Source organism: Nannospalax galili, unplaced genomic scaffold, assembly GCF_000622305.1.
Source record: "Nannospalax galili isolate Female #2095 unplaced genomic scaffold, S.galili_v1.0 scaffold615, whole genome shotgun sequence".
NCBI lineage: Eukaryota > Metazoa > Chordata > Mammalia > Rodentia > Spalacidae > Nannospalax > Nannospalax galili.
This window is the reverse complement of record NW_008336950.1, coordinates 309,576-333,121: the sequence shown is the minus strand read 5'-3', so window position 1 is coordinate 333,121 and position 23,546 is coordinate 309,576. Positions and strand designations below refer to the sequence as shown.

Genomic DNA, 23,546 nt, shown 5'->3' with positions numbered 1-23,546 from the left:
TGGAAATTGTTATTGAATATGTTAATGCTGTAATGAAATGCTTCTAATCATGTGGTTATTAAATAATTTAAAAATATATATATTAATCAGAAGCAGTGAAGGACTTAAAAACATATTCACGTTTAGGAAGGCACTATAAAACAACAATCATGGGCCAGTGAAATGGCTCAGTGGTAAAGGTGCTTGCTGTGGTCCTCATGACCTGACTTCAATCCCTAGGACCTGTGTGGTGGAAGGAGAAAACTGGCTCCCACAGGTTGTCCTCTGACCACTGACAGGTATGCCCTCTCCCATATACATACAATAAGTCAGTGTTTGAAGAAAGAAAACAAGCAGCATGGCCAGTAACTATGGAGAAGGAAACACAATGACACGCCTCTATCCATATGGGGAGAAAGTCAAAACTGTCCTTCACGAATGCCAGCATACTTCCCAGTGGACTGAAATGTGGGTAGTCCTGGCTCGCCTGAAGCACACTGCATTTACAAGGCTGACCTTGAATTTGAGGTGCTCTTCTGCCTCTCCTCCCAAGTGCTAGGATTACAGGTGTGTGCCCCAGTGCCCTGGTGAAAGAATGTTTATAGCTGAATTGTTTGTAATAATTAAATATTAGAGACAGTCCAAATTGTCTTTGACAGGGGAAGGGATGATTTGTTGTCTAGAAATTGGAAACATTTAAATAGCAAAGTGAGTGAACTGCATTTATAGCATGCATCAATACAGATGAATCAGAAACACAGAGATGAGAGCCTCTATACAAAACTGCATTCTGATACAGCCAACTGAGGAAAACTGTCGAACGCCCCCCAAGCCCACCAGGCTTGGGTGTTCAACAAAAAGGACACTCAGGCATACGTCTGAAGTTATGCGAGGAATTTATTAAAGGGACAGCAGGTACAGAGAGGAGAGCGCTCTCTAGAAGGAAAAATCAGGAAGAATCTACTGAGGGGTCCCACAGGTCCTTTTTATCCAGCCCGGAGTTTGGGTTACCTAGGTGAATCTTCCCAACAGAAACAAAAGGGTTACTATAGAGACAGCAGGAAGGCCAACTGAAACTAACTTTCTAGAAGTCCTGATTTATCATCCAGGTACAGCCTGTCAGCTCTGACCGCTGAAGCAGAGAGCTCAGAAGCTCTTAAAGTGACACTCTCCTAATTTCAATGCTTATGGCAAGCATGGCTCCCGACAGAAAACTATGTGAGCAGTGTGTTGTTTAGCAGTGCACATATGGAATAAAAATGGCGAGAGAAAGGAACAAATACCAGTTGAGGGGTGCAGGCGGAGTCCTCAGATGTACTGGTACTGGAGAGGTGGTAGGTCCATGCTGTCTAGTACAGCAGCCACTGACCACACATGGCTGCTTAACCAAGTCTAGAGAAGTTTCAGTTGGGTTTCTCTGTCATGCTAGCCACATTTTAGTTCTTAATAGTTTTTGCTTTTGGCTGTTTGGACAGTATGTGTGGATAATTTGTCTCATGGCAGAAAGCTTTGTTGAACAAGTGCTGTTGTAGTTTATAAGTGAGTTGGTTTACCAGCGTTTATTAGTCCTCAAAATAATTACTGCATATGCCAATATATACACAGAAACTTTTGTTTGTATTATTTAGAAAATTTCTCAAATGTTTCTGATTTTCAAATGTTGCTAATTTGTGTGTGTGTGTGGTGTGTGTGTGTGTGTGTGTGCGCGGTGTGTGCTGTGTGTGTGGTGTGTGCGGTGTGTGTGTGGTGTGTGTGTGCGTGCGGTGTGTGTGTGTGGTGTGTGTGTGTGTGTGCGGTGTGTGGGGTGTGCGGTGTCTGTGCGGTGTGTGTGGTGTGTGTGTGCAGTGTGTGTGTGTAGGTGTGGTGTGTGTGTGTGTGTGTGTGGTGTGTGTACATACTAGGCAGCCATTCTACCACTGAGCTGTAACCTTCATCTGTGTCGTTCCCTTTTAAAAAAAAGTCACTTATTTTATGTGCGCGAGTGTTTTGCCTTCATGTATGTAAGTGTACCCATGTCATGCAATACCCACTGAAGTCAGAAGAGGGTGTCAGATCCCCTGGAACTGGAGTTACGGATGGTTGTTACCCGCCATGTGAGTGCTGGAACTGAACCTGGGTCCTCTGCAAGAGCAGCCAGTGCTCTTAACTGCTGAGCCATCTCTGTATCATTCTTTTAAATTTTTTTTAATTGCTATTTTTGGGTATGGTGGTTCAGCCTTTAGCACAGCACTCCGGAGGCAGAGGCAGGCAGATTCCTATGACTTCAAGGCCAGCCTGTTCTATAGAACGAGTTCCAGGCCAACCACAGCTAACATAGTGAGATCCTGTTTCAAAAGCTTTTACTTTTTAGTTTATTTATTGAGTGTGGGTGTGGGTGTATGTGCATGTGGTCAGAGGACAACTTAGAGGAGTTGATTCTCTGCTTCCACCCTATGGATTCTGGGAATCAAACTCAGGCCATCAGTCTTGGCAACAAGCACCTTTCCCTGCTGAGCATCCTGATGGCCCCTGTATTATTCATTTAAGTGGCTGAACCTTCCACTTATAGATATGAATATTCATCTGATGAATTCATCAGGTGAAGGACATTATGCTTTTTGCTGCTAGGAACAATTATATAGGACGTTTTCCTGCAGAAACTGCCTCCATTGTGCTCAGTATACACCTAGGAGTGAAATTGCTAGGTCTTTGGGTAACTGTTGAGCCTGTTTTCCAAAGTATCTGTGCCATCTCACCACTGGCAGTGCTATGTGCGAGTTGTGGCTTCTCCATGCCCTCTCCAACACTTCTGCCATCTCGTTTTGATGATGGTTCTATCTTGACTAACCTTTGACTTGGCCAACCTTTTTGGCCTTTTCCAGGATCATTTTGGCAATTTTAAGACTCTGCGATTTTTAAAGTTTTTAAATTTTTATTTTTTATGTATATGTGTGTATTGCATACATGTAGGTAAATGTACCTGTGTTGTGCAGTGCCCTCAGAGGTCAGAAGAGGCTGTCGGATCCCCTGGGACTGGAGTTACGGACAGCTATCAGCTGCCATGTGGGTACTGGGATTTGAACCTGGGTCTTCTGCAAGAACAGTCAGTGTTCTTAACCGCTGAGCCATCTCTCTAGCCCCTCAGATTTTTATTTTAAAAACTCAGCCGAGGGGGCTGGAGAGATGGCTCAGTGGTTAAGAGCACTGAGTGCTCTTGCAGAGGACCCGGGTTCGATTCCCGGCACCCACATGGCACCTAACAACCATCTAACTCCAGTTCCAGGGGAATATGACATCCTCTTCTGACCTCCTTGGGCATTGCACGAGACAGGTGCACTCAAATACATGCAGGCAATACACTCATACACATAAAATAAAAATAATAAATATTTAAAAAATAAACTCAGATGAAAACACAATAGGGATTGTGTTGAATCTTTTGGGAAATACTGTTGTTTTAGCAATATTCAGATCCAGGGGTTGGAGAGATGGCTCATCAGTTAAGAGCACTGCTATTCTTGCAGATGACTTAGGTTTGATTCTCAGCACCTACACAACCACTAACAGCCATCTGTAAATCCAGTTCCAGGGGATCTGATGTCCTCTTCTGACCTCCTCAGGCATTACACAACACAGGTACACTTACATGCAGGCAATGTACTCATACACATAAAATACTAAAAACAATATTCAGATCTGTAAGCACAAGCTATCTTCTCACTTACCACAGCTTTCCAGTGAATTGGTTTCAACAGTGTTAGTTTCAGCCTGTTTTATGCCTTGAGGAATTGATCTCTATGTACTTTATTGTCTTTCCAGATATTATAGACTTCCCCCTTTCATTTATTCCTCATCACAGGTCTAGGGAGTAGGTATTATTCTGTTTGCAGATAATATAAATTGAAAGAAGTCAAATAACTTTGTCTGTAGGGCCACTAAAATAGTGTGAGGAGGCAGCAGTGCCCCTGCAGCAAGTGCTTGCATGTAGTTCTCTTGCCTTAGAAGCCCCCCTGCAGGACTAGGAAGTGGGAGGGGAAAGTCAAGGTGCCTTGAGTGAAGGAGCATTCAGAGAAGAGAGTTAGGGCCAGCAGGCTGGCTCAGGAGGTAAAGGTGCCTGCTGTCAAGTCCCACGACCTGAGTTTGATTCCCAGAGCTCACATGGTAGAAGAGAACTGACTCCCACACCTTGTCCTCTGACCTCCACATGAGCATCCACACCCATACATGTACATAACATAAAAAAGTAATTGAAGGAATTTTTTTTAAATGAGAGAATTGGGGGTTGGAGAGATGAAAAGCACTGGCGGCTGTTACAGATGATCTGAGTTCAGCCCCCAGTACCCATATAGTGACTGATGACTGTTGGTAACCAAGTTCCGGGGGGCCTGACACCTCTTCTAGCCTCTGTGGGCTTTGCATGCGTATGGTGCACTTACATGCAGATAAAAGACTCATACACATTTAATAAATTAAATACATTTAAAAAATTTTTTAAAGAGAATTGGTCCTTGAATAGTGAAGGAGTCGCCCTGCACTGTGTTTACACTTCCAGGACTATGGAGCAGTTTGATTTAGTTCATGAAGCCCACGGCCTGTGGATGAGCTTCGGTGTCACTGCTTTACTTGATATCTGACTTAGCAGATTGCAAGGATTCTCTAAATTTATTTTCTTCTGTAAAACAACAGTCATAAGTCCTACTTACCCCTAGGTCCTTGGTTTAAAAGGTTGAACCACAAAGGCTTGGGCATGCATACCTTTATCTTAGCATTTAGGAGGATGAAGCAGGAAGATGAGTTTGAGGCTAACCTGAATTCAAAAGTGAGACTGTCTCAAATCAATAAATAAACAGCCAAATACTGCTGATATTTGTAATTGTCATGGACTTGTTCACGCTCCAGGGTCCGGCACAGCAGATGCTCAGTGGGGTGTTCCTGTCGTTGTCTGCTCATAACTTATTTTCATTCTCTGTTCATTTTCTTTTGCAGTACAAGTTCAGGGATCTTACCATAGAAGAACTGAAGAATGTAAATACATTTTTCCCACACTTCAGATACTCTGTGGACACCTATGGTAAGAACAACACCTCGTGCCCTTCCTGTATCATTTGGATTATTCATTTTGTGACCTTAAAGAACTTCAAACTCATAATTTTTCTTTTCTCTTTTATCTCAGGTTTTTAGCTACCTGTGACATAGTTTCTGAGGAAATTTAAGTTAATAAAATATAGTATATTTTCTGTTAGTATTCTTTTGCTGTTGTAACAAATTACCATAAAGGCAGTGTCTTACAAAAACACAAATGTGTTGTCTTACAATTTTGTAGACTAGAATTCCAACACAAGTTTTCATAGCTTACAAGTTTGAAGGGGCTAAAGTCAGGATGTCTTTGTGTTCCCTCCAGGGAGTTCTGGGGGAGCCCCCTTGCCTTTATGTGTATAGCGGCTGCGTGCAGTTCTCAGCTCTTTATATTCTTCAACTTCAAAGACAACAGCACTGTGTTTGTATTGTGTGATTCTGTGCTGTGCTGTGCTATGTTGTAACTGTTCTGTGTTCAATCCTCCATCTGACTACAGCTGGGAAAAATTCTCTGACTAGGTTAGTCCGACACTATCTGAATAGGCAAGCTCCTGGTTCTGCAAGAGTCTCTCTACGTCAGTAAATAAGGTGGAGAGCGATTGAGAGACCTGACATCAGCCTCTTGCTTCCAATTGCATGTGCACACATCTGCGCCCACATACATGTGACTGTGCATATGTACATGCATACACACAACATGCACACACCAGGGGAAAAACTTTATTTTATATCATAACTCTGTATACACACAACTAAAATACTATACTGATTCTGGCATTTTTCTACTCTATCCCATTTGAAATGCTGGGGGCAAACCCAGTGTGGTAATGCGTGCCTTTAATCCCTGGACTTCGTCCAGGGGATCCAACATCTCTGGTCTCTGCAAACATCTGCACTCATGTGCACACATACATAATTGAGGAGAAAATATTTTTTTAAAAAAACAAATGCTGGGGCTAGGAATGTAGTTCAGTGGTATACTGTTGGTCTAGCATGTGCAAGTTTCTGAATCCAACCCAAGTGTTCTCCCAACTGTGGCTACGGGGAAACCCTGTCTCAAATTGAAGAATGCTTTCAGCTCTTATAGAGGCCTGAGTTGGGATCCCAGCACCAACTGCCTCTGCTCCAGGGGGTCAGACACCTTCCAGTCACCTTGGGCTCTCCTACGCTTCTGGCATACACTCACACACATATATACATAAATAGAAATAACTTCAAAAAAAGCCACTCATGGTACATCTTTAATGTCAGCACTTGGGAGGCAGAGGCAAGCAGATCTGTGATTTCCAGACAAGACTGGTCTGCATAGCGAGTTCCAGGCCAGCCAGGACTACATAGTGAAACCCTGTCTTAAAGAGACAGAGAGAGAAGAAGAAAATAATTGCTCTTTCCAAATTATTTATAATTATACTTTTATATATTTTTATTTATAATTTCCAAATTACTGCTTAAAAAATACAGCAAACATTTTTTATGATTATAGAAGTGATTATAATTGTTTGTTAAATGTGGTAATTACTGATGTCCCCAAAATATGTAATATTTACTTCCATTTTATTTTATGTTTTATTTTATAGTTTTTTTGGTATTATCTATTTATTTTATGTGTATGATTATTTTGCCTGTATGTATGTAAGTACACCTGTGTGTGCCTGCTGAGGTCAGAAGAGGGTGTCAGATACTTTGGGAACGGAGTTGTGGATGGTTGTTAGCCTCCATGTGGGTGCTGGGAACCAAACTTGGGTCTTCTGCAGGAGCAGCCAGGGCTCTTAACTGCTGAGCCATTCTTCCAGCCCCTAGATTTTTGGTTTCTGAGACATGGTCTCACCATGTAGATCAGGTTGGCAAACCCTCCTCTGCCTCTACTTCCCAGGTTCTGGAATTATAGGCTTGAACTATGCACCTGGACGGTACTTGACTTTCAGTGAAGCTTTTCACATTTCATATGATCCTATGCAGCTTTGTGAGGCAGTTATCTTTGCTTTATGGATGATGAAGCAAAATTAAGAGTAAAATAGCTGAGTTATATGCCTTTAAAAATATTTTAATTGTTACTGCTGTTTTAAAGACAGTCTCAAGTAGCCTAGGCTTGCCTCAGGCTTGCTTATGTAACTTAAGGCTGGCCTTGAACTTCGGACCCTTTTCTGCTTCCCCTTCCTCGGTGCTGTGGTGCTGTGATTGAAGGCATGCAGCACCACTCCCAGTTTTATGTAGTGCTGGGGATTAGCCCAGAGCCTCATGCATGCTAGGCAAGCACCCCACCAACTGAGCTACACCCCAGCCTTTTGCATTTTTGAGATGGGATCACTATGTACCCCAGGCTGGCCTGATGCTCATGTAGCATGTACTGGTCTTGAAGTCAGGGCAGGCCTCCTGCCTTAGCCTCCCAAGTGCTGGGCCACCGTGCCTAGCAAGTCACACCCCTCTTAAGAGGGGAAGGTAGGCTTCACACTTGGGATTTCAGGGTTCAAGTTTTCTGTCCTTTCACCTTTTTTTCTTTTTTTTTTTTTTTTTTTTTTTTTTTTTTTGTCTTTTTGCGACAGGGTCACTCTGTAGCCTTCATTTGGCCTGGAACTCGCTATGTAGACCAGGCTGGCCTTGATCTCACAGAGATTGGCCTGCTTCCGCCTCCCAAGTACTGGGATTAAAGGCAATGCCACTATGCCCAGCTTTTCTTTTTCTAATTTTAAATTTTTAAAGAGAGTGTGAGTGTGTGTGTGTGTGTATGTGTGTGTGTGTGTGTGTGTCTACACATGCCACAGCGTGTGTGTGGAGGTCAGAGGATAACCTGTAGGAGTCAGTTCTCTCCTTCTACCATTTGAGTCCCAGGAATTGAGCTCAAGTCATCAGACTTAGTAGCAAGCACCTTTACCTATGACCCACCTCATTGACCCTCACTACTTTCTAAGTAAGTAGCATCAAGTGAATTCTCTCGTTGACATGTGTACTGAGATCTTGGTATTTAGACATTGTGAAGTATATGTGTGTGTGTATATGTGTGGACTTTTTCTTTCTACTTCTAATGAACATTTTGAAACTTTTTCTTCCTTCTAGTTTTTAAAGATAGTTCCCAGAAAGACCTGCTGAATTTTACTGGTACTATTCCTGTGATGTATCAGGGTAAGTATGGAAGTTGAGAAAATGTGGGAGTTTTCTAAAAGAGCAGCTCATTTAGTAAGAACTTATTTTCTTTTTTGTTGTTGTTGTTTTGGTCTTTTTGAGACAGGGTCTCCCTGTAGCCCCAGCTGTCCTGGAACTCACTATGTAGACCAGGCTGGCCTCGGACTCACAGAGATCCACCTGCCTCTGCCTCCTGAGTGCTGGGATTAAAGGCGTGCACCACCACACCCGGCTGAACTTATATTCTTTTTTAAAAAATAATTTATCTGGGAGTCCCTTGGGCTACCCTGGCCAACAACTCAAAAGAAGGTATCTCCTATCTGGCATTGTTGCTTGTTATGTAGCCTTTAGCTATACATACGGACTCTTAAAAAAATTATATTGGCCCCTTTAATCTTTGGTTACACTTTCCTTTTGGGTGTTAAGGCCGTACAGTTGGCTTGAAGAGAAGGCAAAGGTCCTGCTTGACCATGGCTGGCTTTGCATGGAAGCATGGAAGAAATATTTCCTCTGTTTTGACCCTCCTCTTTGTAGACTGGACACTAGTTCAAGTCCATCTCACGTGGTCTCCACGACAGGTGATTCACCACAGGTACAGAACATTTTGAGAGATGCTCATAGTCCCCTGGAACTAGTCAACCTTTGACAGAGTATAAGGGCTGTAGTGGTGTGGGGGAGGCTATGGGAGGGTGCCATGTGGGATGTGTGTGTATAGATGAATAAGATGGTTTGGGAGGTTCTGTGAGATACACACAGAAAAATCAACAAATTAAGAAAATGGGTTGTATTTGAGGAGGAAGCATAAAAATTCACTTCATGTTAATTAGTAGAGGTGATAAACATTGCCATTGAAATCTACCCAATGACTTTATAGACATATACAGGCACCAAGGATCCAAGTTCAATCCATTATGACTAGTAATAGATACATACAGATTAGAGATGCATGCTCCAACATCTCAGTGTTAGTAGCAAAAATGATGAGTCTTTCTATAAGAAACAGTATTTGGGGGGGGGGTTGGTTTTGTTTTGTTTTGTTTTGAGACAGGGTCTCCTTGTAGCCCCAGCTGTTCTGGAACTCACTATGTAGACCAGGCTGGCCTCAAACTCACAAAGATCTGCCTGCCTCTGCCTCCCAAGTGCTGGGATTAAAGGCGTGAGCCACCACACCTAGCCCAAAATAGTATATTTTAAAATGAAAAGGAGATCCTTTTTTTTTAAAGGTTAAAAAATCATTCAACTTTATGTCTTACAGGGTTTATACTGAGTTCAATATTGTATCACTGTATTAATTCAACAGTGAACCTAAAAATTTTATAGCCATCCATTTTAACTTTTTATAACAGATTCATGTTTCTTTTTAATATTTTATTTTATGTGTATGAGCATATTGCCTGCATGTATGTGAATGTACCCGTGTCGTGCAATGCCACGGAGATCAGAAGAGGGCTTTGGATTCCCCTGGAACTGGCGTTAAGGATGGTTCGTAGACGCCATGTGGGTGCTGGGAATCAAACCTGGGTCCTCTACAAGAGCAGTCAGTGCTCTTAACTGCTGAGCCGTCTCTCCAGCCCCGAGCTTATACATTTTAATCAGTGCTTACTAGATATTAAGATATCCTACAAAGCTAGGGTTCAAATCCCAAACTTCCCATGTGCTAGGCAAACACTCTACCACTGTGCTACAAACCACACCCCAGTCCAAGAAAGGGTTATCGTAATGCTATCAGTACCATGCCCTTCATTGATACTCTGCCTGTCATACACCATACGCCATTGAGTCTCCTGCTAAGTCTTCTCCAAAATAATAATGTGATTTGTAATACTTTTGTTTTTCAGTATTAGAAATAAAACCCAGAGTCTTATACATTTCATGACCAGTTATTGAAAAACCCTGGCCCAGAACATATCACTATTAGCCAGGAGGAATACGATGATGTGCCTTGGTGCTTTCTGATCTATTATTATATAATTTTATAATCATAGTTTTCTGTGGGCCAACAGAGCGAGGTATGCTCATGCTCAAATAGTAAAACTTAGGGAAAACCAGAGGGGAATGGTTCTAAGAAAGGACAATATAAATCAGTAGGTTCCTGGTATCAGAAACATTTCTGTAGCATGCTGATTTCAGTCCTAGTTGAATATTACCAGGGAAGCTTTAAAAAACTGTCTAGACTTATTGCCGTCAATCAGAAGCATCAGGGTGTAGCCAAAGTACCTTACATGTTTGTAGTGTGTAGACATGGCTAAGTATTGTTTTGCTCATTGGGGAGGAAGCAAAGTGGAAAAAAGAAAGCTCTCCGTGGAGAGTTTCCTCAGGGAGAAAAAGATTGCCGTGAAAAAGAGAATTGTTGTTTACATCTAACTTGTTTCCAAATGGGTTTAAAAGTCCAACTCATAGTATTTACCATGCTGTGTGCTGTCGTAAGCATTTTATACACATTATTTTCTTCACAACAATGCTATGAAATAGGAACTATTATTCTCATTTTATAGAGAAAGAAACTGAGGCAGAGACAAGTAACTTGCCTAAAGTCATACAGCTAGTAAGGTGTAGAGCTAGGCATCCTTGTCCTGAGCAACATATTCTTAAAACGAGCAAAAGGCATATACACTGTGGGCTGGAGAAATGGCTTAGTGGTCAAGGGCTTTCTGCCCTTGGCCTAAGTTCAGTTCCCGCACCCACGCCAGGCACCTCACAGTCTACCTGTAACTCCATCTCCAGGGATGGACGCCTCTGGTCTCCATGGGCACTGCACTTGTGCACAAACCCACATGGATACACACGTGTAATTTAAAAATCTTTTTAAGACAAATACGGAACTAGAGATATGGCTTGACTGTTAAGAGCATTGATGTGCTTGCAGAGGACCCAGGCTCAGTTCCCAGCATCCATATGGCAGCTAACAACCATCTGTAACTCCAGATACAGGGGATCCGACACCCTTGTCTGGCCTCCTCAGGCATTGTATGACATGGGTACAGGCAAAACACTCATAGATATGAAATAAAAATAAAGTTTAAAAAAGATAAACATAATTAGACCATGAGAACAGGAGTAAGTATTAATGATAGGGTGTTTAAGGTCATTTTTTGATTTTTAGTCAAAGTTCAGTTTTCGATTAAATTGGATTTAGGTGTGGGCTTCCTGGCAACCAAGGCAGAGATTTTGATTCTTGGTAGGTATGACCTACATAGTTAAAATTGGAAGAGCAGGGCTGGAGAGATAACTCAGTGGTTACAAGCACTGACTGCTCTTGCAGAGGTCCAAGGTTCAGTTCCTAGCACCCACGTGACGGTTAACAATCGTCATTCCAGTTCCAGGGGATCTGACACCTTTTTGACCTCCTTAGGCATTGCACACACAGGTGCACTTACATACAGACAGAATGCTCATGCACATAAAATAAATTTTTACAATATTTTATATGTATGAGTGTATTGCCTGCATGTGTGTAAGTGCGCCTGTGTCATGCAGTGCCTGCAGAGGTCAGAAGAAGGCATCAGATTACCCTGGAACTGGAATAACCAACGATTGTTAGCTTCCATATGGGTGATGGGAATCAAACCGGGGTCCTTTGCAAGAGCAGCCAGTGCTCTTAACCACTGAGCCATCTGTCCAGCCCCTAAATAAAATAATTTTGTAAAATGGAAGAAGATAGAGTCAGGTTCCTAGCTCACCCTTCTCAAGTAATTTATTTTATTGTAGCGCTGATGATTGAACCCAGGGCCTCACACATCTTAGGCAAGTGATCTACCCCTAGGCTAGACCCATTAAGTCATTCTTTGACCTGTTGTAGTAAGGCTGCTTCCTTTTCTGAAAAGAATACTGAAGTGCTTCTCAAAGATGGTGTTTCCACACCATGTGCATCACAGTCTTCTGGCGTGTCTATGTGGGTAGGTGTTGGCAGTTGGGATGACCTGTCTTTGAATGAGTAGAACCTGAGACCTGAGATCAAACCATAACCTCTGCTTATGGGTGAAACCCTAAACACAGAGTCTCAGGACCCTGACCTGTGGAGCTGCTGCATGATTAGTAGAGGAAGTTGGCCAGATCAAAAAGGCTGTGTTCCTGGTTCTAAGAAAGGCATCTTAACTTTCGTGTCCTGAGAGATTAAACATCTCGATCAATACATCACCAGACAATAGTCCTGAGTAAGGTATAAACATCCTGCTATTTCATTGCCTTAGCTTGCACCAGCTAAAACTTACCATTCCTGTTATAAATCTAAAAATGTTCTGATGCTTTGTATGGAACTGCAAGAGCCATATGTAACTGCTAGTTTCTCTTCAGTATAAAAACCTGTTAGGCTCTTAATAAAGTGGACTTGTTTGTTACTAGACCCGCCAGCCCCCAGAGTCGTCACTCTGAGCTCCCATCTACCGTCACAGGGTGGGGTCCCCCACAGGGTGGCCTCTGCAGATGGGTGTGAGACAGTTCATGTGGGGGGGTTGGCCCTATCCTACGTCCCACTAAAGCATCCCACTAAAGCTCAGGCTTGACAGCTCAGCCCCAGGCACCTGCATGTTTGTCAGGTTCTTCGTCATTCTGACGTACACTAAGATTTAAGGGTCCCTAGAAAAGGGGCCTTGTTCTCACTTCTAGTTCTGTCTGACTCACCTGTGTGTTTATAGTCTAATCAGTAAGCTCCTTGGGGCAGATATCAAAACTGCACTTGATTCATTCGTTCCCTTTTCATTTGCTTGTTTATTTTTTCTTATATGAGAGATTTATTCAGCAGCCAGCATGGCAGGCAGTGTACTTGGTGCTGGGGATATATAAATAACTGAGGGAGGGAGCTGGAGAGATGGCTCAGCATTAAGAGCACTGGCTGCTCTTGCAGAGGACACACATGGCAGCTAACAACCATCCTTAACTCCAGTTCCAGGGGATCCACACCTTCTGACCTCCACGGGTATTACATGACACAGGTACACTTAACACACATGCAGGCAATACACTCATATATATAAAAATAATAAATAGAATATTTAAAAATAGATGAGAAATAATCCTCAGTAGAAATTTACCATGCAGTAGATAAGTAAGCTGGGGAAGTACTTTCAACATGGAATAAATGTAAACAGGAAGGAAGGCACAGTATCTCCGTCCAGGTTGAGCAAAGAAAATGGATAGAAAAGATGCTGTGTCCCACACTTCTGGTACAGGTGAACTTTTTTTGGACTGATCTGGATAAGCTGACTACTGTCTTAGTTTTTCAATATGTTATGCTGGTGCCGTGATAAGAACCTAGTTCCAATGTCAAGTAAGTATGAAAAACAGGCCTTGATTTACATTAATCCTTCATATGTGACCTTAGCCACTCACTTTTTCTTCTTTTATTGCAGTACTTGGGATTAGATCTAGGGCCTCACATATATGCAAATGATTTACTATTGTGCTACATCTCAAGCCCTTTTTTATTTTGAGACAGGGTAATCATTTTTTAAAAGATTTTATTTTATTTTAATTATGTGCATATTGGTATGTGCATGTGAGTGCCATGCCCTCAGAGGCCAGAAATGACAATTGTGAGGGGCCTGACAAGGAACTGAACTCAGTTCCTCTGGAAGAACAATATGCACTCTTAATCACTGAGCCATTTCTCCAGCCCTGAGGCAAGTCTTGTTGTTGTCCAGACTGGCCTCAAACCTGTGATCCTTCTACCTTAGCCTCCTTGGTCAGAAGAGTTATAGGATTGTACCACCATGCCCAGCTACCTGGTTCTTAAAGTGCTATCTAGTTGTCTCATAAATATCAGGTATATACTTCCTGATTGTGAAATGTGCTTATTTTCTCTCATATAGGTAACACATACAACATACCAATCCGTTTCTGGATTTTGGATTCCCACCCTTTTGCTCCCCCCATTTGCTTCTTGAAGCCAACTGCAAATATGGAAATCTCAGTTGGAAAACATGTGGATGCCAAAGGCAGAATATACTTGCCCTATCTCCAAAACTGGAGCCATGTAAGGTTGACTTGGATTTTCTTTAATTTTTTGTTTTCTGAATATTAGCTTTTGATCTTGATAGTACAGGTACATACGTTGGATTATCTTTTGGCTGTATTCATCATACAGCCTTGAATAGTAATTTGAAATTAGCTTTTATGTGCTTGCTGGGGCTTCATTCGCGGGTCCCCATGCTTGCAATCAGGCACTTTACCCACTGGACCATCCCCCAACCAATCTTCCTTTTGAATTACCTATGCTCTTAGCCATTACCATTCTCTCGTTTTTATCTATGTAACTGCACCACATGTGTGCCTGGTGCCTGTGGAGGCCAGAAGAGGGCATCGGACCCCCTGAAACTGGAGTTACGGATGGTTTTTAGCTGCCATGTGGGTGCTGGGAACCAAATTCAGCCATCTGCAAGAGCAGCTCTTAACTGCTGAGCTACCTCAGCCCCTATTCTGCTTTTTTAAAATTACCTTCAGACTATAATTTGACATCTGTGTCCTGTTGTGGGAATCTCTGTGTTCTGTTTCTTCTCTTTGGTTTTCTTTGTCATCTCTCTTCATAGTTTTGTTTGCAATGCTCAGTGGTAACGCCATATTTAGTTAAGGTTGTACAGTATTTAGACAGCATTGATTTCTTTTTACTATTATGAGCCTGTTTATTATAAGCTAAACTTGTCTTTAAAAGATGTTATTTAAATTGACCTCTTTAAAAATACTGTAGTACCATAGTTCCACTTATGGTTGGCATTACAGTCATGTAATATAATTGCATGGAAGTTTGGCCATAGAAAGAATCTGGAGGTCATCTAGGCAGGGGATGGTAGACTGCTTTTGGAAGGCCCGTGTTTGAAGAGAGCATAGTACTTTCTTCTGATTATGGTGTTGAATGCATACAAACGTGCTCAGAGTGCTCTTTTCATACTTGTTTTGTTTGTTGAGATAGGTTCTCACTGTGTAGCTTTGGCTTGCTAGGACACACAGAGATCTGCCTCTGCCTCAGAGAATGATGGGATTAACGACATATGCCACCACACCTTACTCTAGATTTTCCTTCTTTCATTTTTTCTTTTTACCTATTATTTTTATTTTATGTGTATGAGTGTTTTGCCTGCAGGTATGTAAGTGTACTGTGTGTGCAGTGCCCCACAGAGGCCAGAAGAGGATTCCCTAGAACTGGAGTTGCAGGCAGTTATTAGCTGCCATATGGGTGCTGGGATTCGAACCAAGGTCCTCTGGAAGAGTAAGAAGTGTTCTTAACCACTAAGCCATCTCTCTAATCCCCAATTTTCTTTCTTTTACATTTATTTTTTGTGAATATGAGTGTTTTGCCTGCATGGATGTAAGTATAGTACATTCATGTAATGCCCATAGATGCCAGAATAGGGCATTGGATTGCCCGAGTGGTTGTTAGCCACCATGTGGGTGCTGGGAACCAAACCCAGGTCCTCCAGAAGAGCAGTAAGGATTCTTAACCACTGAACTATCTCTCCAGCCCCTCTCTAGTTTTTCCTCTTTAAAAAATTGTATGCATGTACTGCCTGCATGTATGTAAGAGTACCTGAGTCGTGCAATGGCCATGGAAGACAGAAGAGGCCATTGGATCCCCTGGAACTGGAGTCACAGACAGTTGTTAATTGTCATGTGGGTGCTGGGATTCGAACCTGGGCCTTCTGTAAGAACAGCCAATGTTCTTAACCACTGAGCCATCTCTCCAGTCCCTAGATTTTCTTATATTTGGCAGTTTCACACTTGTTTGTGTGAATTTCACCTAGGATGTTAGCAAGTTAAAAGAAGACAATACCAGATTGGTTATATTTCTGATTTCATAATGGCTGTGCAAAAGAATATTTAAAAATTTTTTTTAATCTCCCTTTTTCTGTTTTTAGATTATTATGTGTATGAGTGTTTGCCTGCATGTATGTATGTGTACCACATGCATAGCTGATGCCCTTAGAGGCCAGAAGATGGTCTCAGATGCTCTGGAACTGGAGTTACAGGTGATTGTGGGCTGCTCTGTGGGTGCTAGGAACCCAGCCTGGGTCCTCTGCAAGAGCAGCCAGTGCCATTCACTGCTAAGCTCCCCCCCTTGTTTCTTTCATAAGGAAAAGGTCTCAGGGATAAGGGGGTTCTGTCTACATTTTATCTTTACCCTTTGTTTTAGGAAAAAGACTTAAGAAAGCATATGGGATAAATGGTGCTATCTGACTCATCTTGGTCTGTGTTTTTTTTTTTGTTCTTTAATATTTTGTTTATTTTTTTATTTTATGTGTATGAGCATATTGCCTGCATGTATGTGAGTGCACCCGTGTCATGCATCACCTCGGAGGTCAGAAGAGGGCTTCGGATTCCCCTGGAACTGGAGTTAAGGATGGCTCATAGCCACCATGTGGGTGTTGGGAATTGAACCTGGGTCCTCTGCAAAAGCAGTCAGTGCTCTTAACCACTGAGCCATCTCTCCAGTCCCAGTCTGGTTTTTTTTTTTTTGCAACTTTTCTATCCATCTGAAATGATTTCAAAATAAAAGTGTGTTTTTAGCAGGGCGTGGTGGCGTATGCCTTTAATCCCAGCACTCGGGAGGTAGAGGCAGGCAGATCTTGGTGAGTTCAAGGCCAGCCTGGTCTACATAGTGAGTTCCAGGACAGCTGGGGCTACAGGGAGACCCTGTCTCAAAAAAAAAAAAAAAAAAAAAAAATGTTTTTTTTCTAAAGTTTTCAAACCCCTGTATTCTGCTACTAAGTGAATTCATCCTGTTTTTCCTATATTTGGAAGATGTTGACTTAACATTCTCTTTCCTTGTGTTGTATGTATTCCAAGCATGTGGAACCTTTTCCATGAAGGCTCTAGGGAGGTTACTCTATGATAAAATTTTATTTTAATTTTCAGTTAAAAGTGTTAAAATAGTTAAGAATATTATGTAATTTATATGGTGGTTTGGAAAACTGAGAAAATAATTGAATATAGTTGGCTTTTGAACAACATAGGTTTGAAGAAGTTAGGTGTGTCATAAATGTATAGAATAACAATAATGAACTTAGTCATTTGCTGTCATAAAACATATATGAATCTGGGGCTGAAGAGATGGCTCAGTGGTTAAGAGCACTGACTGCTTTTGCAGAGGACCCGGGTTCGAGTCCCAGCACCAACATGGTGTCTCTGAACTGTCCTTAACTCCAGTTCCAGGGGATCTGATAGCCTCTTCTGTCCTCCGTTGGCACTGCACGACAAAGGTGCGCTTACCTACCTGCAGGCAGTACACACATACACATAAAATAAAAATAAAATATTAAAGAAAAAAAAGGAATGCAGTTTCTCATTTGCTATGGAAATGACCATTAAAAAAAAAAAAGTTCCCACTAGGTTTTCTATGAGCTACTTTACCAGCGATCAACTTACTGGGAACATTTTTTTAAAGCTGAAATCTATCAAACCTGGAAAGCCAGAGGTGGTAGTGAGTATCTGTTATTTTAGTACTAAAGAGACCGAATAGCAGAATCACAAGTTTGAAGCCAGCCTGAGCTATACAGCATATTCTAGGACAGCCTGGGCTACAAAGCAAGACCCTGTCTCTAAAAACAAATGCAGTAAGTCCAAAATACTAAAAGAAAACAAAACAAACAAAAAACCCTGACAAACAACAAAAAAATAAAAAGCTCACACACACACACACACACACACACACACACACACAAATACAAATGTACTCTGACAAAGACCATACAAGGGACATTGCATTTAGCAACACTGTAAGCAAACATAGACTACTAAAACTGCACAAAGTGAACTGTAGTGCATTTTACTGCTGTATGACTACTGTAAGGACTGTAGTGTGTACTGGCCTAGCAAGTACAAGGCTGTGAGTTCAGTTCCCAGCACTGGTGGGCATAAAATGAAAATAGATAAGTGCTGTAGTGAAGAAGAGGCTGTTGTTTACTTAGATTTTGAACTGTACATAAGTTGAACCCTCCGCGCCCCCCCAACTGTTGGATTGTTCAAGGATCACCTTGGCTAACTGTGACACTGGGAAACAGTAGTGTTCTTAGTGAAAGTTCTGTGTAACTTCCTTTTGCATGTATTATACAGCCTAAATCTGCCATTGTTGGATTAATTAAAGAAATGATTGCCAAGTTTCAAGAGGAACTTCCCCTGTATTCTACAGCATCGTCTGGTGAAGCTCGGCAGGCAGACTTGCTAGCCTACATTGCAAAAATCACCAAAGGTTTGTATTGTCAGTCAGACTCCTTTGAGACTTAAGAGTTTAGGATTTCTCAGTAACATTCTGTACTCTCTGCTATGTGACTTCAGTAAATGAGTATATGCGTGTGTATATACATTTCTGTGCTTATAAAAATTCTTCTACATAGGCCGGACGTTGTAGTGCACATCTTTAATCCCAGCTCCTGGGAGGCAGAGGCAGTCAGATCTCTGTGCGCTCAAGGCTAGCCTAGTCTGTATAAGTGAGTTTCAGACCAGTTAAGGCTACATAATGAGGTCTTGTCTCAAAAACAAACAAAAACAGTGAAACAAACAAAAAATATTAACTGCTTAGAAATCCTTGGAGCAGTGAGACCCATGAGCCCTTCCCTTCCATGACAGAGTATTGCTGGCCAGTCTTGTGCGAATAATCACAACTTCTGTGAGTTAGAAGTGCAGAGTTAGTCATGCCCAAAACTCCGTCTCCATACCACAACCGTCTCTTCTGGCTTTTACATTCATCTAGTTCCTCCTTCCACATGCTACCTGAGTGTACCGTTTTGTGGGTCTCTCCCTCCCCTCATGGGCCGTTGGTCACGACCCATGAGAACAAAGGGAGCAGAGGCGACGAACGGGGTCAGGACGGCCAGTGAGCACAATGGAAAAGAACTTCTGGGAGTCAGCTTCAGTGATACAGCTCATTTATTCAGTGGGGTCAGGGAAAAATATAGGGTGGAGATGGTAGCCAAAGCTTCAGCTGATAGGTGATCATACTATGCTTTATTTACATGTGGTAGCGGGATCCTATCATCTGGCTATGGGGCAATGCCTAATTATCATATAGAAAAAACCTGGGGACAGTTTTATTGCAGGTAACTATGCCAAAGGTCATGTTCCAGATAAGGTCAGGCATCCATGCTTGGAGGCACTTTCCAGATAAGGTCAGGCAGAGAGCAGGAAGCCCCCACTGAGAAAGGGAGTCCTCCATATAGTGCTGAGCTCCTTAGAGCTATCCGGATGGTGGAGTGCAACCTTAGCAGCGGGGTCCCCCAACACCTTTTTTTGTTTTCGTTAATTTTTTGTGTGTGTATATATGTATGGGTGCATGTGTACCACGGTTTGCAGATGGTTAGGACATTTTGCAGGAGTCTGTTCTCTTCTACCCTGTGGACCCTGCAAACAGGCTTGACAGCAGGCACTTTTCCCACTGAGCCATTTGTCTGGCCCAGCCTTACTTTTTGAGACAGTGTCTCTCCTTGAACCTGGAGCTCACTGGTGTCAGCTAGGTTGGCTGGCCAGTGAGTTCCAGAGATGCACCTGTCTCCACTCCTTTATCACCTAGCACTCTGCGGCTCCTGACTTCTGTTGGGTACTGGGGACCCAAACTCAGGTCCTCAGTCTAAGACTCCTCTTTTTCTTTTTCTTTTTGGGGTGGTGGTGGTGGTTAAGGGTTGTTATTGTGAGATAGGGTCTCCTGTAGCTCAGGCTGGCCTTAAACTCATTATGTAGTTGAGGATGACCATGACCTTCCTGCCTTCACCCCCTAATCGCTGGGATTGCAGGTGTGCACCACAATGCCCAGATTTTTTTGCTGGTTTTCTTTAGAGTAGGTGTTGCTGTGTAACCCAGTTTCTGCCTTAGCTTCTAGATTACGAGGATCTCACTGGAGTGAGCCACCACGCCTGGCTTAATTACAACTCCTGCCTTCTTGTCTTTGTTTAGCAAGTTGTTGTTTTAACTGCCTATTGTAGAATTGAATCATATTTTCTATACAAATTTTTTTAATGCCTCTGAGTTTTTGAAATTCGGTATTTTTACAAAAACGCTAGAAATTTGTTTTTGTTTTTGTTTTTGTGGGGGAAGAGGGCACAGGACAGGGTCATACTGCATGGCCCAGATTAGCCTTGAGCTTACATCATGCCTCAGCCTCACAAGTGCTGGGATTGTGGCATGGGCCACCTTACTAAGTCTAAAAGATGCTAAGAAGACTTTTTATATTACTTTTAAATTCTCAGGACAACCTACTTTTTTTTCATAGGTGTTTCAGACATAAATTCAAAGGGCTGGGCAAATCATGAGACTAAAACACCCAATAAAATTACTGTGGTTGGAAGTGGAGAGTTGGGTATTGCCTGCACATTAGCAATTGCAGCAAAGGTATGTAAACATAGTGTCTATAAATAATATCTGTACTTTTATTTGTTTTGTTGTTGTTGTTTTGGTTTTAGTTGTTTGGGGTTTTTTGTTTTGTTTTGTTTTCTTTTTTTTTTTTTGAGACAGGGTCTTCCTGTAGTCCCAGCTGGCTGGAACTCACAGAGATCCGCCTGCCTGGGCCTCCCAAGTGCTGGGATTAAAGGTGTCCACCACCATGCCCAGCATATCTGTACTTTTAAACTGTTTTCTCCTCCTCCTCCTTCACCTCCTCCTTTTTCCATTTTCCTTGTATGCAAGCGTGCGTGAGCTTGTACACACACTTGCTTATACACACATTTGTGTATGTGGATCCAAACCTGTGTTTTAGATCCTTACCACTCAAAGTAAGAGTTGGGTTCTTGCCATGTAGCCCAGCCTGGCCTTACATTCCTCCTTCCTTATCCTCCTGAGGGCTGGGATTACAGGCATGTATGACACCTGGCTTCAAAGCATGGCTTTTAGATCAGCACCACTGGCATCCCCTAAGATTGTGTTAAGAATGCATAATCCTAGGTTTAAATCTTCATTTTAGTAGAGCTCTGGTGATTCATTGTGCCTCACTGATGTTCTGTGATGATCCATTAAAGCTTGGATAGCTCAGGCTATGGGTGGTGGCACATGCCTTTTAATTCCAGCACTTGGGAGGCAGAGGCAGGCAGATCTTTGTGAGTTCGAGGCTAGCCTGGTCTACATAGTGAGTTCCGGGCCAGCTGGGGCTACAGGGAAACCCTGTCTCAAAAAAAAAATACACACTTGGATAGCTGTTCTCCAGGCTCTGTGTTGTGCTGCTTCATGATTATTATTGTTCATGATGAGGGTTGGATTGTTTCTCATCTCGAATATCCTTATACATATTATACTTTTTTTACAGGTACTAATATATAGGATAATTTCTGTAAATAAGGATTAATGGATTAAATTATTAATTTTTGTTTCTAAAATGCTTTGAAATTGTCTCCTATGCCAGTTGCAGCAGTTTATTCTCATACCTACAACATGTGAGGATACCTGCTTCCCATAACTAATGTTGTTAAACTTTGGCTCTTTGTGTACTAAATGAAAATGGGAATTCATGCTTTTCTTTGTATTTCTGTTGTATGGTTCACAATAAAATTAATAGCTGTGAGTTAGGAAAGACCCCTATATGCTGGCCTGTGCTGTATATTTATTCTCATAACCACTAATAAAAAGGCTGAGTTCAGTGGCTTGCCAGTGCCCATAGCGAACAGATAGAGTAGTTTTCTTAGTCAGTATGTGTTTCTGCTGGTGGTCCGGAAGGTCCCTGGTATGTTTTGTCCCTGTCCCTACGGGCTCCCATTGCCTTCTACAGATTCTTAGGAGTTTCCACGCTGTTATTTATGGTCAACTCACCATACTGCCCAGGAGCCATTCACAGGCATGTGGAGCATTTTCCGTGAGATCTTTGGGGAGAATACTACATGATAGTAACTGTGGCTGTGCCACATTAAAGAAAAACTGGCTCTTAAGGTCGTTTAACCAAGTATAAGCCTGATCTGTACTGAGATGTTGTGTTCTCATAGAACTGTTTTTGTCATTGTTCTCTATCTTAACAAAGGACTTTCTTTTTATTGAACAACATATCAAATAAGTATGGGAAAGAAGCAAGCAGTCTTTGATAAGAGTTTTATGAGGGAAGAAGTTGTTTTTCTGACCCTACTGACCCAGTAGCATACAAAGGCACACACAGAGGTCATCAGCCTTTGTCCACATGTCTTGTGGGGGACATGTTTTCAGCATCATCACCTCTTTTAGCAGGTGGTCTTAGATCTAACTGCACATCTTATGTATGAAGACATTCATCTGAGTTGGGTGTAAATGAGTCACAGAGGGTAATAGGGGCCATGGTATATGAGTAAAGGTCTGCATTCAGCTCAGCTTGTGAAGGTTAATTACATCAGAATTACAAAGCATTGTAGTATTGATACCATTATTCTCCTTCCAGGTCAGTTAATGCTAAACAAAGTGAGTACAGAGTCTATAAACAGAACAAAGGTAGCGTTGCAGTGTTTTCATACCTACGATTAACTTGCTTACAGGCTGTATACAAAAGCTCATTTTGTAAAGGCTTGTTAGAGCATTCATCCCCAGAAACATTATGCCCACAGTATTTGATTTAGATTTATGGCATGCACGCATAAACACATGAGCACACACACTTAACATATGTCTTATATGTTATGCTTACATGTATAGTTTGTTTGTCTGTTTAAAGAGAAGCCTGGCGTGAGTTTTGACTTGTAGACTTAAGAATGATGTGCTAAAGTAGATCCCCAAATCATTCCAGACTGTTTCAGAACGAATGCTAGGGCAGTAAAATGCAGACTTAAACTCAGGAACAGTGGCATACCTCCTGAGTGCACCAAGTCGCCTTATTACCTCATTCCATCAAAAGAAACCCGCATTCTGGCTTCAGAGTTGCGTCCATTTGGGTCCTGTGTTCAGTGCTCAAGCTTAAAGGGCGGCACTCTGAGTCATAATTTACCTTGCTCACACTCCATTGCTGTGGTGCTACTCTTTGTTTTCCAGTACTGCACAAGGCCTCCTTTGGCCCTCATTTCTTAATGAGAGTAACTGATTATGTCAGTGGAATGCTGTTTTTTTTTCTGATTTTTCCACCCAGGGCATTGCAGACAAGTTGGTCCTTTTAGACCTCTCAGAAGGGACCAAACAAGGGACAATGGACCTCGATATCTTCAATGTGCCCAACGTGGAGATCAGCAAAGGTTTGATTTTTCTGTTGGAAGATGCTTATGTTGCTTGCCCTTGCAATTTAGTCTTAGATACTTTATTTTTGTGGTGTTTGGAAGGAGGTCCTAGAACTTTTTACAATAGCATTTTCCTTGGGGGGGTTGTGAGGAGGGCTTGGCACGCTATACCATGTACCTTCACACCAGTGAAGGTCTGATGACAACTTTTTTTTTTTTTTAATTTTTAAAAATATTTTATTTAGAGCCAGGCATGGTGGTGCATGCCTTTAATCTCAGCACTTGGGAGGCAGAGGCAGGCAGATCTTTGTGAGTTTGAGG

The 23,546-nt window shown here is 42.1% G+C and overlaps 1 protein-coding gene and 1 non-coding gene across 6 annotated transcripts in view; both read left to right on the top strand.

The window, feature by feature from the left end:
• The window catches only part of Uevld (UEV and lactate/malate dehyrogenase domains), a 57,927-nt gene that overhangs the window by 9,110 nt on the left and 25,271 nt on the right, over positions 1-23,546 (top strand). For 4 of the 5 annotated variants that reach the window (XR_003849333.1, XM_017797800.2, XM_008831701.3 and 1 more), the window contains exons 2-7: positions 4,945-5,029; positions 8,089-8,154; positions 13,962-14,125; positions 18,196-18,331; positions 20,345-20,463; positions 23,141-23,243. Coding sequence is in view for 4 of the 5 variants with exons in the window: in XM_017797800.2 (XP_017653289.1) it covers positions 4,945-5,029; positions 8,089-8,154; positions 13,962-14,125; positions 18,196-18,331; positions 20,345-20,463; positions 23,141-23,243 (673 nt within the window). In the remaining variant the exon portion in view is untranslated. The remainder of the gene's footprint in view (positions 1-4,944; positions 5,030-8,088; positions 8,155-13,961; positions 14,126-18,195; positions 18,332-20,344; positions 20,464-23,140; positions 23,244-23,546) is intronic. The other variant, XM_029562882.1, reaches the window with a different exon arrangement.
• On the top strand, positions 17,393-17,519 carry LOC115070133. Its single transcript, XR_003849337.1, has one exon. It is a non-coding gene; the product is annotated as a small nucleolar RNA SNORA32 (small nucleolar RNA).